At 44.0% G+C, this 13,911-nt stretch overlaps 2 protein-coding genes and 1 long non-coding RNA gene across 11 annotated transcripts in view; 1 reads left to right on the top strand and 2 right to left on the bottom strand.

Moving 5' to 3' along the window:
• The window catches only part of EVL (Enah/Vasp-like), a 133,048-nt gene extending 127,091 nt beyond the window's left edge, over positions 1-5,957 (bottom strand). The window contains exon 1 of one of the 2 annotated variants that reach the window (XM_031593001.2): positions 5,878-5,957. Coding sequence is in view for 1 of the 2 variants with exons in the window: in XM_090141606.1 (XP_089997732.1) it covers positions 891-895 (5 nt within the window). In the remaining variant the exon portion in view is untranslated. Of the gene's footprint in view, positions 1-890; positions 1,037-5,877 lie in introns of those variants that run through there. The other variant, XM_090141606.1, reaches the window with a different exon arrangement.
• Positions 5,958-6,020: 63 nt separating this feature from the next.
• Positions 6,021-7,607, top strand: LOC116228853 (uncharacterized). The gene is made up of 3 exons (XR_004166884.2): positions 6,021-6,110; positions 6,271-6,398; positions 7,078-7,607. It is a non-coding gene; the product is annotated as an uncharacterized LOC116228853 (long non-coding RNA).
• Positions 7,608-10,239: 2,632 nt separating this feature from the next.
• The window catches only part of EML1 (EMAP like 1), a 119,089-nt gene continuing 115,417 nt past the window's right edge, over positions 10,240-13,911 (bottom strand). For 7 of the 8 annotated variants that reach the window (XM_090141601.1, XM_090141603.1, XM_090141602.1 and 4 more), the window contains 2 exons: positions 11,979-12,109; positions 10,240-11,725 (listed from right to left, as the gene is read on the bottom strand). In XM_090141601.1, the coding sequence (XP_089997727.1) occupies positions 11,600-11,725; positions 11,979-12,109 (257 nt within the window). In that variant the 3' untranslated portion in view covers positions 10,240-11,599. The remainder of the gene's footprint in view (positions 11,726-11,978; positions 12,110-13,911) is intronic. The other variant, XM_090141598.1, reaches the window with a different exon arrangement.

The raw sequence follows: 13,911 nt of genomic DNA, 5'->3' as shown, positions 1-13,911 counted from the left end.
GCTCTTGGTGACCCACCTCTTTGCAGGTCTCTGAGCAGCACCGCCAGCAGCCCAGGTGAAAGAACACCTTTGCACGGGGTTCCAGGACAATGCTCACATCACACCTCAGGCTCACGTGCTTCTTGGACCTCCCCAGCAACACGATTTTAAGCAAGAGAATGAAACTAAGCCGAACAAATCGATGCACGCACCTGGTGACAGCGTTAGGTGTAAACGGAGCCCTAAAATGCAGGCAGAGGCTGTCAGCATTCAGTGCACCTCCAGGAGCAAAGCAAGCCTTGCAATTCAGGGATCGTGCGCCACAGCAGACCAGCTGTTACGGCCATTTCTAAGGTTTCCCAAAGCGGTATTACCTTGAAAATTAATGATGATTAAGTGGAAAGAATCACTGCGATTAGGAGCGGGATCGGGGCTGGGTCGCTGCGAGATGCGCAGCCAACTCCGGAATTACCGAGGGCAGAGACGGGCTGGGGAGAGCGGGGACCAAAACAAACGGCTCTTCCTTCCACAGGCACTTCTCCAGCTGGAGGAAATCGGTGGATTGCTGCTTTTCCCAGACACAATGGACAAACCGACCTCGGAAAGGGGAACCGCGGCTCGCAGCCGACCTACGCCGGAGCAGTCGGCGCTCTGCCGTCCCCGAGGGCGCCGTGCCAGAGGCCGTGCCCCGGGATACGGGCACTAAGCGGGGATCCCCGGCTCCGCACCGCGCTCGCAGCCTTTGTACGCGCCGAGATAATCCGTCCGACGGACGCGGGCGGCGGCGGCCAAACGTGCCAAAAACCACCGTCCAGCTCGCGTCGCCCACGCGGCGAAGGACCGGGAAGCGCCGCGCCGCTGCGCCGCTGCGCCGCCCCTCCGCCTCGACCCCCCGTCCCCGCCGCGCTCACCTCATCTTCCCGGCGGCGGCTGCCGGGGCCCGGGGGCGGCGTGGAGCGGGGACTCCTCCGGGCGCCGCCCCACTCGCAGCGCCGGGCCCCGCGGCGCTACCCGGGCAGCGCGGCGGCGGGCAGCCCCTCCGCCGGCCCGGCCATGTTGCCGGCTCCCGCCCGGCTGCGCTGCGTGTGAGTGAGCGCGTGTGGGCAGGACAAAGCGGCCGCCGCCGCCTCCCGCCCCGCTCCCACGCGCGGCGGGGCCGCCCCGCCCCGCGCAGCCTCCGCCGGCGGCCGGGCCCCGCGGGTGGGTGCCGAGAGATGGGAGCGCTCGAACCGGCGCCGGCTGCAGCGGGAGACCCGAGAGCCACCCTTACAGCGCGGTATTGGGGTGGATGGGAGGAACGGCAGAAATCGTATTTCCAGTTTTCCACCGCAGGAAGCGGTGCTGTCGGAGCCCGCACACTGCCCGCTTGCTCCCCACGCCCTCCCGGCTCGCCGTCAGACGCCTCTGTCCCGCACCCACTTCCCACGCACCCCGCTCCTCCTGCCAGCACCGCGGCCGCTCGTGGCAGCAGCGTCCCCGCAGGTGCACAGCGGGGAGCTGCCCCGACCCTCACCGCCTCTCTTTGCCCCCTTTCACACATCATCAACTAGAAAAACGTGATGTTGGAAGCGCTACCCTCTGGATTTCATAGAATCGTGGAATCGTTAAGGTTGGAAGGGATCATCTTGTCCAACTGTCAACCTGTCACCCCCGTTTCCACAAGGACCTGGCACAACGGGCACCAAATTCTGCAGCTGTTTCTCATGTTTTTCATACGTAGATCCCTGCAACTTCACTGTTACTTCTTGAGAGAGCAGAGGCTCTTCAAAAGGAAATTTGCTGGCGGTGTCTCGGTGTCTCCCACCGAATAATAGACTATCCCAAGTTGGAAGGAACTGACAAGCATCACTTGAACTCCCAGTTCAAGTGTCATCCCCTTTGGACATATAACAAATCCAACAATCATGTAATCACAGATAATCCCACAGCGAGCACTGAGGCTCCAGGTGGGTATCAAAGACATAAAATCATAGACTGGCTTATGTTGAAAGACTCTTTAAAGATCATTGAGTGCCAACCCCTCCCGTGGGCTGGCTGCCCCCCACCAGCTCAGGCTGCCCAGGGCCCCATCCAGCCTGGCCTTGGGTACCTCCAGCGATGGGGCACCATCAGATCTCTGGGCAGCTGTGCCAGGGCCTCACCACCCTTTAAATAGAGAATTTTTTCCTGACATCTAACATAAATCTCCCCTCTTTAAGTGTCAGGAACAGAAGCAGTCTGCACAGGGCTGGGGAGCAAAGCAGGGGGCAATGTGATGGGCTATTCTTAATGCAAATACTTGGCATTTCTGCTTCTGTGAAAATGTAAGGTTTCTATATATTCAGGCCAGTACAGCGTTTATTTTTATTGTGACAGCAGCCTATGCCACTAGAATAAGTACTGCAAAAATCAAGCCCATAGATTTGATGCCCTGGGAACCTATTTGATCACTGGCTTGTCAAGCCCTGCTGCAGCTGCAGGACCAAATGAAAATACACTACAGCAATAACAACAACAACAGATGACAGGAACAGAAATCACAGTACTAATAATGCCTGTGCCTTTTATTCATGGGCTTGCTTGTTCCTTGGTAGCTAATGCATATCTAATAACTGCTATTTCCAATGGCCATTAAGATGTTCAAAAGCTAATTAGGGACAGAGTTACTACATGGCCAGGGAGGAACCACCTTCTGTGCCTGATTAGCACAGAGATCAGCTTGTGCCCCCCCATCCCACACTGCACCTGTGCACCTCTTCCCAAGTCATCCCACAATTGACATGAGCTCGTGGGCAATCTTAAAAGCAGAGCTCCCCCTATTCCTCAGGAGCCTCATTTGTTTGAAACCAAGGCTAACAGTCATCTCTTACAGGCAATTACCCTAAATTTCCAAACACACAATATACTTGGCTTGCAAAACTTAAGAAGTGTGTCAGACCACAGATCTGATATGCAATTTGCACTGAGTGACGTTGGCTTGTAGAAACCTGTCTGTATGATGGGGTTGCTGAAGGTTGCGAGCTTATGCAAAACTAGTGAGCAAAAATAAAACCTGTTTTCTTATTACTGTCTTTTGCCTAATCCTTGGAAGTGTGGTCACTGACCATCTCACGTGACATATGGGGGTCAGCAGAAGGCAAGGAGGATGCTTATTAAAGTAGAAAATTTCACAATAGTTTGCTAGAATTTATATGACAATTGAAGAGTGAATTCATATGCGGGCACATTCATCATCTGTTGTGGTTTTTATCCCCCCCGTGATTTCCTTAAGCCAGGTTAGTAACAGTCATACAGCACAGGGCCCACAGCTGCTGTGCCTGACCCTGCTGCCAGGAGGCACCGTGCGTGGGCACACCTCTGTGAGCTTGTGCAAGATCTGCTCTTGCAAAGGGGTGGGAGCCTGAATTGCCCAAGGCACGGTGTGAGAACTGCTGCAGGAATGCAGAGTATGTGGGTCTACTGAGCCTTCTATCAGCCATTTTATTTATTCTCCTATTAGGAAACGAGAGAAAAGCAGAAGAGATGTTATGTGCTGTTACATATGCCAGTCTTGCTATCTACTAACGGCACAGAAACAGAAGAGCAGTGTTAGGAACTTATGCAATACCAAAACCCATAAGCCCTTTATTATTATTTATTATTACCTTTGGCATCAGCATGCCTGGGCTGGTGGTTGTCCTGCCCACTGGTTCTCCCTGTTGTCTGAGGAAATGATTTAACCACGTTCTGCTGGGACAGACCTTACGCTGTGTTACCATAACAAACCTAAGTCTTCAAAGAGATATCAGTATGTTCCTCTCTATGAGAATGCACATCAGCCCAGCCTGGAGTCTTGATTAACCCTTCTCTGCCCCGGGGTGACACCTAGGCACATCAGGTGTCCTATTGGCCTCCTGGTGGCCTCATTTCTGCTCCCCCTGATTGCAAATTCTCCTTCAGGACCACAAACAACTCTCTGATCCCTCAGGATGTGCCAGTTCCTGGCACCTCCCCAATGGATCTGTCCCCAGCAGACCAGGGCCTGCTGTGTGTCAGCTCACAGCCTTTACCTGGGGAGGAGGAGGCCCTCCCTAAGAACCACACTGCCTGGAGCACAATCCTCAGCAGCAGCTCAAGGCCATGGAGCTGCTCTCCTGCAGCTGGAGCCTTCTGGTGACTTTTTTCTCACTCAGTTTATCCATCTCAGAACTTTTCCTCCAAAGCCTCAGGCTTTCCTACAGGCTTCTGCACAAAAATACCAAGCTCTTTTTGGAGAAAACAAGTTTCCACATCAGCTTTTTTTACATTCTTTTTGGGGAATGACGTTCCTAAGCATGGAGGATTTATCCTTGTGCAATTCAGAGGAATTCACTAGGCCAGCTGAAAATCCAGAGCAGTGCTAGGAAGATAAACAATGCCTAGAGACATCCATGTGCATGTATTTCTCAAAACTTGTTATCTAGATGGCAACGTGACACTTTGCCAAAACATTCAGTTGGGTGGCCTTGCTGGGAAAGAGGGTGTAATTGTCAAATTCTCTTCCACATAGAATCACAGGATCATTAGAATTGGAAGGGACCTTTAAAGGCCATCCAGTCCAATGCTCTGCAGTGAACAGGGACACCCACAGCTCCATCAGGTGCTCAGAGCCTCATCCTGCCTGACCTTGGGTGCCTCCAGTGATAGAGCATCCACCACCTCTATAAGCAACCTGTGCCAGTGCTTCTCTACCCTTATTATAAAAAGAAACATCTTCTATCCAGTTTTGGTTTAAACAAAGGATGCAGAAAGATTGAAACAGTGAGACAAGATGGCAGAAGAGTCTATCAGGAGGCAAAGGGAACAGGACCCTAAAGAAAAATGAGAGAATACAAACGTTCAGGATTTTTTGAAGGAGAAAAGGAGAGAAAAAGAAAACAAGATTGAAAAGGCAAATTGAGGAAAGAATGAAGAGTGGGAAGAAGGGGAGTAGTATAAGAAAAGGCAGATTAGGCAAGAATAAATGCACTGATGTTACGCTTCCTCAAGTGAAAATGAGAGATAAGGAGAGGATGGGACCATTGTACTCTCAGGGCCATGGTGTACTCTCACTCCCATAGCCCATACATCTCTGTGAAAAGGGGGAGAAGCCCACCAGCACTTTTGTTTTTCCAGTTGAACCTCAAGAGAGCGTGGTTTACAATCACTAAAAGGGAATGAGAAGAAAGCTGCAGCCTCCCAGGAAGCTGGTAGAAGCTCAGCTATGTACGATCCCTGGGGTTCTGCTCTGATGTTATCTATCTGCTCGAGGCCAGTCATCATCTTCCTTTAGAGCTTCTCCACAGAGCTTAAAGCAAAGACCAGTGACCCACCTGCATGCAGGCAGCCAGGGTGCAAAAGCTAAACCATTAAGAATGTTCCAAAGACCACGCAGTACGCGTGGTGCTCTGAGAAAACAGCATCCAGCCACCCCAGCAGCATTTCCAGAGATGTGCTTTCATACCAGCGAGGGCAGAAGGGCAGGAACAGAACATATAAACAACCCTGACACTTCCAGCTTTCCTTTTAACAAATTACTTTAGCTACCGTGAAGAAATACGAGCTCAGCTCATGGTTTAAACCCACTGGAGCATTTCCAAGGCCTGGGTTTTGATAAGGCTTCTTCTGCACTAGGGGATGACGTAGTTCTGTATGGGGACTGTCTGCACCCTTACTGAACTTAGCAAGTGGTATCATTTTGTTTGTTTTGTTATCATTAAAACCCCGCTGATCCCACTCTTGGAAGGTCAAGATTGATTGGGCATCAACTTTTAAGGAAGAGGCAGCAGTGCCCTCACCCCAAAGCAGGATCTTAGCTGTGCTCACCAAGCCAGTAATGATCAGGGCTACGGGCTGCTGCCTGTGTGTGGCCACACCTCTGCTTAATGGGAGCTGTGCACATGGGAAATACTTTTCACTTACAGCAACCTGCTGTCGGCTTCTGTTCTCCTCAGGTGCTGTCACGCAGCCAAAGCGCTTCGAATCTCTGGCATAACCACCTCCCCTGTGGTTGCACACTGATGTCATAAATTCAGAATTATGATGTCAGTGGAAGTTGCTGAAAAGGAGAAGCTGGGCAGGAAGGAAGGAGCCCTACAATGTTGACATTTGTCTTTTTGAGAAACTGAATCCAGAACCAACAGCCAACAGCCAAGGTGATTGATTTTGCAGAGAAAAGTGTTCTCTTCAGGCTGCCTCCAGCAGGCACTTCCCTCTTTAACATGTCTCAGAAGCACAAGGGCAATGACAAAACCATCTAACATGGCTGCAAAACTGATCCAGCCTGTTAATTTTGCTTCCTATCCCTGATGACAGCACAGCCTGAAGGAGACTTCTCTAGGCTGCAGTCTGGAATCTAGAGCAAACTTAGCACATGCAGTGCTGATAACTGGACTTCACAGAACAGCTGAGCCTCCTTCCCTCCAGCTAAATGTTTATTCCAGGTAATTCCACAGGTCAGGTTTCACAAATGTTCATTTCTTAGAGGCTACTGCCAAAAACCCGTTCACATGCACAAGCACCCAGAGAGCAGGGATCCATTCCCTCAGCACCTTGGGGCGCAGATATGTCCACAATAAATGAATGGAAGCTTCTAAGTTAAAGTAATCTGTAAAGAGCCAAAATGTGGTAAAAACAAAGCTGCTAATGTAGGATGGTGGAGCTGGTGGGAAGGATCAATTTGTATGGAGTACATATGACATGGAACTTACATAAACAGACAAAATGCAAGGTCTAAAGGAAGCACCTATGGTCTCCAATGCCAATGACAGTGTCACAATGCTCTGCCAAAAGGAGATACGTGCTTACGTACGTATCCACATCTGGCAGGAGACCAAGGAGAGCCCACAGTGCTGTGAAACATCCTGGCTGATGAAGTTCCCCCAGGAGGCTTTTAGAAGTGAGCCGTCACTCTCACAAATGAGAACAGGTCTACCAAATTTAGCGTTAGATGGGAGTTTTCTCCAAGCTGCCCTCAATACCTGAATGTAAATTATCACAATCTATATTTAAAGAAAGTTGTTCCATTAGGAAAAATGAAATTGCAGAAAAACTGCATGACTAAGGAGAAACATAAATCCCTCTCATGAAGAACATGAACCAGTAATGTTCTTATTCATCCAGCAGTCAACCACATTCATCCAGAAGCAGACAGACCCTTCCTGTTTCAGTTGTCCTCACTCTCAGGATCTGGTTCCTTACCCCCCACCCTTGGGGCTATGCAGGGACCTGGCTTGGAGCATCTTTTCTGCAGGGCAGCCCTCTGCAAGGTGAGCAGCATGGAAAGGATGAGGCTGCTTCAGCACAACGAGGAATCCAGGCCAGTAACGGGAGGAAAAGACTGCTATTTAGGCTTCTCACAAGTCTGTTCTTTTCACTAGTAATTAAAGTGACATTTTCCGTGCCATCTGTAGAGATTTTGAGGATGCAATCGAGTGATCTGTCAACAGTGCTGGTTCCAGGGATGTAGGAGAAAACACAGCAGCTCCTGCTTCTCTGAGCAGAGCTTGAGGAAACGAGAAATGCCAACTTTTGCAGGAAAGTGTCTTTGCTCTCCCTTATGAACTCTTGTCACCTTAATCATTTTGAAGGGAAAGAGCATATTCTAAATTTAATTCTTTTGAAGAACAAATTTTATCCAAGCTTTTAATAAAGAAAATCTGACTTTGTATTAATTAAAATAGTTTAAAAAAAAAACAAAAACACCTAGTATTTTCTTCACGGTATGTTAGTATTTGAAATTTTTTAATTCACTAGCATTGAAAAGTTATTTGTTTTTTCTTACATTTATCTCTTTGGTGTGCTTTTTTTCTTGTTTGGTTTGTTTAGTACAGCAACTGACTTTATAGAACTCTTCCGCAGAAAATCAACCCCTGCTGGATTTTAACAACTTGTCAAACCTCAGCACTATCATTAATATTTTAGTAATAATTAATATTCAGGTAATAATTCAAGTAAAACATATAATTAAGAATAACAAGGCTGCAGTTTTGCTATAATGTATGCCCTTCAGGAATAAAATAAATATCTGAAAACAGTCGTAGGAGATGAACAAAACCATGAAAAGCTTCTACTTGAAAATAGGTGATTCTAAAAAACAGATTGATTTCATGCTTGGCTTATAAGCACATACAAGGGGGAGGAAAGTCTTCTGAAATCATAGGTATTGCTTTCTGAATAGTTTAAGACTGAGTTAATAGTTACCTTCAGCTCCAGTAGGTAATCACTCAGACATATACAAGATCCTCATTTTGGGCAAATGTGGCAGTCTTACACCAACAGAAGCATGGAAGGAGGGTGAGGAGGAAGGAGCTGAAAGTGGATGCAAAGTCACAGATATTGATGGTCTAGAGTCAAAGCAGCATAAATAAGGATGCAGTAGGAAAGCAGAAATTCAGCCCTCGAATGACCAGAGGTCACTGGTTTTGTAAGCAGTTAAGGAGAGCAAGATGTGCAGGCAAGGTCTAACTAAGGTAGATGTGCTCTGCGAGCTGAAGTCACAGAAGAGCAGTGCTTGAAATGAGGGGAAGAGAAACAGGAACTGAAGCCTAAGAAAGCTGAAAGGGACAAGCTGAATGCTTGATACATGACAGCAATGGGGATGAATCACTTTTTTTTAAGCAAGCTAAACCTGCTTCAGCCAAGTTCAGAGGCATAGAAGGATGTGAAGCCCATCCACCCCTTAAGTTTGTGAGCTATCCTTGTGCTGTATGGAAAGGCGGAAAAAAGGCAACTGCTGCAGAAACACCATCAGATGAAGGAACATAGGTATAAGAGTCCTAATTGCTGCTAGAAGATTGAAATAAGTTGAAAAAATAAAGTCTTTCTTTCCTCTCCTTCTATTTTTAGAGAAAAAAAAAATAAAAAAGGACATATCCAAGAAAAATAAATGTGAGAACCAAAGAACAAGGGTAGAAAAACATGGAAGAGCTGAAGATTATTCATAACAATGGTTAAATTGTGTAGCATTTCCTGGATAATGAAGGGCAAATAACTTTAACAGTCATCAAACGGATATTTGGCTCCAGAAGTTACTCATCATTTGCCAGTTCTGCTAATACATTTGTCTTGTTCTCATAGAGGAACAAAGAGATATTGAACAGTGAAAGTTAGAAACAGAGGAGCAGCAGGAACTCATATGGGATGGGACTGTTGATAATCCCCTTTGATTAGTAACCCTAGGGATAAACTCAGTTATTTCTTCTAAGGAATAATAGTTTTAAGTAAAGAAGGGGATCCCAAATACAGCCAAAGAGGAGCACAGGAGAAGAGAGATGAAAGAGGAACGGCCAACTCAATTGGCTGCTCTTCTTTTCTCTGCTGCAGTAACAAGACGACTACAATTCTGAAAGCAAAAAAAACCTGAAAGGATCCATGTGCTAAAGCAAAACAATTAATAAGCACGAGGTATGTTGACAATCAACTAGCTATCTAGACAAAACCTGGTATTTGAATATTACGGCTTCTCTGGACTGGATTAACGTTAGGAAGAGCAGAAATATGCCTTAATTTCACAGATGTCAAACAGTGGGAGATGGATGTTGCCAATGAAAGAAGCTGTTCCTCTACTACTCTGTCCATGTACTTCCTTCTTCACACTGCAGCTTCCTCTGCCTTGGTACAAGCATTCATACAGCCACATCCTAAACCTGAGGAGACAACTGAGGAAACATTTGCTGTTTTGTGATTCTCCTAATGTAGCTAATGTATATCTCCATTAACTCTTGTACTGCTGTATGGGACAGGAATAAGAAGCTGGGAGTAAAATCTCTTCAGCAACAGCACTAAACATCATCTGTCTAAAATCACTGACATCCTGGCTTCAGTCTTACCTGAGGACAAGTTCCTAACACAGAAACATGTCAGGAGTTCTTGCTGCAAACATCACCCCGTGCAGTGGAATGACACTCCTCTCAGTCAAGCACTGAGAAATAAATGTTGTGTACTAGCAGGCAGAACCAAGGAAGCCTATAGGCAAAAGCAAGCAGTATGTACTTCTCCCTTTCTGTGGAAGCAGAGCTTCACTCTCCATGTGAGGAGTTCACGTTCTCAGACACGTGCTAATGCATGAAATTACATATCACAGTATTTTATTCCCAAATACTTCCAAAACTACTCTAATCTCAAATTCACAAATGTACATCATTAGGTAAAAGCCTGCATCTTCTAGCATTTAATGTTAAGCAAATATATTGTACTACACAGTAAGAATACAGTGAAAATTCATTTTCATTTTAATACATGTTTATTGGTGTCCTGCACTTTCAGTGTAGGAGGTTGGAGATGTAATAAAAAAAAGCTTCAAAATTTATTGATTCCATTTCATTTAAATCACTCTAAACAACCAGTGCTTTAGAGTTCAGAGAATTAACGCGTCCATTACGAGCAAAATTTTAATATCTTTTTCGAGTCCACCGAAGACTCCTCTCTCTTAAATTTCTTCAGATACATTCCTCAAAGTAAACAGTACATTTCAATCTGTGTCACAATCACCATTGGTAAGGCCTTCTTAACCATTTTATACCACCTCCACTATTACTTCATTGCAAAACACAATCTTATTTCGTACTATAAATATCCATCCATGCACAAAACACAGGGGCCAGAAGTTACATATTAATATTTCATGTAGGTTTGAAGACTTCCTTTACCCTATGCAGGTTTATGGTACACTTAAAAAGATATCTTTAGACTTGGTCTACTTGGTCTTAAAATACAAATATACAATATCCATAAGCATAAAAAAGTAAAGCTGGATTGCCTTACCATTTGTTATGAACTGCTAAAATCTTATACATGTACAATATAGCATCATGCTGATTAATATACATATTAGTTAAATATATCAACCAATAATGGGGATGTGGTCAAGCTTTTTGTTTCATTTGCAAAAAGAAATTTGTCATATACAAGTAAAAAGATTTTTAATTGAAACTTCTCCAGAATACCTGAACCACAAAGGCCATCTGTAAACCCTGCTGAGATAGTCAGCTCAAACCAGGACGTTATCTGCTGCTTCACTCCTCTGAAAGGAAATAGAACTCTTCACAGGTGCTACTCAAAGTGTGCTACTCCCAAGAGAACGTACATTTGCCAGCATTCACATCTGCAGATCAAGAACACCACAGCTTGCATCTTCTTTATACTTTTTGTATCGATTCATCATCCTCTATCAGAAGCAATTCAGTACCTTGACATTGCCAAAGATTTTTCTAAATAAGTAGATATACAGTACAAAGTGTAGATAGTGAAACAAGTAAGCACATATATACAGTTTTTGAAAGGCATTTTTGTGACCATTTTAGCAGTGTTTATAGACAACATTTAGGATAGTCACATTCCGCTGATACCACTGCATTGCAAACTGTCAAGCCACATTTTTATATTAAACTTGTACTGCATTGTATATTGTACACAAAAGAAAAACAATCATTCTTAAGGTGTGACAACAATGAAAAAAAATCACTAAACTGAGTAAAGTAACCAGCACAGGGCTTAATTTTCCTGAGGTTTGTAAGAATTTTTTAAACAAAAATCACAGTGACCAGGCTAAACTGCAAACATACTGTTAAGTTTTAAATATACAGTTTATACAGAAGTTCTGTGCATGGTCGACTCAACTGTGTACATCACACAGATGTTTCCTCTATATGATTCGCCACTGCATAATACTTGTATCTTTTCCACCTGTGGAGATGAGATGGGTATCTTCACAGAGAAAGTCTACGTTAGTTACATGACTACTGTGTCCACCGTACACATGGCTGGGAGCCTAGAAAACACCACATAAGTGAGAATGTAAAGTGTCCTGAAAGCATATCATCATAACATTCAAGCTACAATGAAACCAAAGCATCCTATCTCTTTTAAAATACTCCAATATTAAATTGAAATTTAACGTTAGTCTCAGCCTTAATAAATTCCTTTGGAGTATACATAACCATACTTTTTCATTTGTAAATTGGAAAACAACACTTAATACATTTCTCTAAGTTACAAAAGTGAGTTGTTCTGAAATCCCTTACCCTAAACTGCGAACATGGATATGAGAAGAGATGTACTTTGCCAAAATCATCCCCAGTTGACAGCAGTTTTCTGCCATGTGATCGGCAAACAGCATTGATATCCGTTCCGTCCGAACCTTCCGGCCATACACCTGAAACATGGAGGAGAACTAATTAAGCACTTCTATAATGGAAACAGAAGTGGCAGCTGAAGTTTTTGTTTAAATATTGTTACGTGTTTAAAAAACTATAAAAGTAATTGCAGTTGAGTTGGTATCCATCCTTCAGAAGCAGCAGAAGAGCAGGTCCTAATAGTAGGAAATCAAGTACGCAAATATTTCAATTTCTCCAGTCAGCAAAGTGCTATTTACTACACAAGGAAAAAAAAGGAAAAAATTCTGCTGAATCATGGATATGTCTCAGAGCCTAAAAGAATCTTGGTATGTTTATGTAACAAATAACACATCACTGCTTTTATTTTCTCTTCTGTTTATTAACAGAAGTGGTAAACTTTTCTTCACATTACTACAGCCTTAGTAACTATTTACGTACGACTCAATGTACTTTGTGCATATTGCTTACTTTTTGACTTACGGCACAAAAAGTTATATGGTTTTAAATGTTATTTTATAATTAATCTCTCAAAAAGAAACAAACTGCTCTAAAATTTTAAATGCTTTTTTTTTTTTTTAGATACAATTACTTACATAAGTAATTCTTCCTCACATACTCTACTCCCCGCTGTCCATGCAAAAACTGTTGCCCTAAAATTCAACTGTGGTGTGGACACCACCATGCAAGGAAGAAATCTTTGCATCAAATATTTAACACTTTCAAATTCCAATTGAGTGCATGCTCTCCCTTCACTGTCATTATGCTTCAGTATGATGCTGCTCCCTGCTGCTTTTCCTACCCTCTTTCTGAAGGACACCCACGGCAGGGCAGGCACACTTAGTATCCCTTATGTGGCCATCAAAATGGGAAACTATCCCTACTGTAGAACAGCAATTAAACAAACTATCTTGGATCTGCATGTTCTTCCCGAATATAATCTTTGCATCCCTCCACAGAAGCAAAAAAAGCACTAAGAGGAATCGATTTCATCATGTCTTTACGTGATCTTTAAGAAGTTGCACATTACTGTAAATACAAAGAAACAGTATTGATTTGCTGGACTGCCAGTTACTCGCTATTCTGACCTGCGTGGAAGCATCTCTTTGCTAGATAAGGGATATTAAAACAAAAGGCAGGGAAAAAAAGAGAAGGAATGTGCAAAGAAGAAATGCAGTAACTGCTACTCGTGAATGCTACTACGAATGAAGAGACACAGAAAAGCTGTTTTAAATAACTGCCTTGAGAGAAAACAGGCTGAAAAACAGACAGGAGCTTTCTCAAGATGTTTTTATGATAAGCTGAGAACCCCTAAAAGAAATGGTTTGAAGAACAGGATTGTTATTTCAAAACAGGGAAAGAATTATATCAGTTTTGTTTGTTTTACTTCGGGATGCTGTGATCTTTCAAAACCATTTCAGTGCCACAGTGTTTTTCTCTAGTACATAAGTTAATCACATTTGCTGAAAAATTAGCCCAGTTTTTCCTCCCCCATCCTCTGCAGAAATGATAAGAGACCAATTCCATTCTCTCGTTTGAAGACTGATGCCATGCTCTTTTCTTCTTCTCTTTTTGTAAATTCATTCATTACATCTCCTCTCACAGAACAATATATAGATGTGTAATTATTCCATTCGTCAGCACTTGGGCTACATTATCTGTTGGTTCAATACATAAAAGCCAGAAGCAGTATTCCAGCTGTTACTGAAGCAGATGCTGATAAATGGACAATTATTTCACATTTTGCATGGCATCCTTTTCATTACATACCCCTCTAACTCATCTGCCTTTTTTAATAATAGCATAATAGTGTTGAGTCATGTTCAGATCGCGTGCAAGAGTA

Source organism: Phasianus colchicus, chromosome 5 (assembly GCF_987193195.1).
Source record: "Phasianus colchicus chromosome 5, bPhaCol1.hap1.1, whole genome shotgun sequence".
Classification (NCBI taxonomy): domain Eukaryota; kingdom Metazoa; phylum Chordata; class Aves; order Galliformes; family Phasianidae; genus Phasianus; species Phasianus colchicus.
The sequence above is the reverse complement of the archived record's forward strand: the minus strand, read 5'-3'. Positions and strand labels throughout refer to the sequence as shown.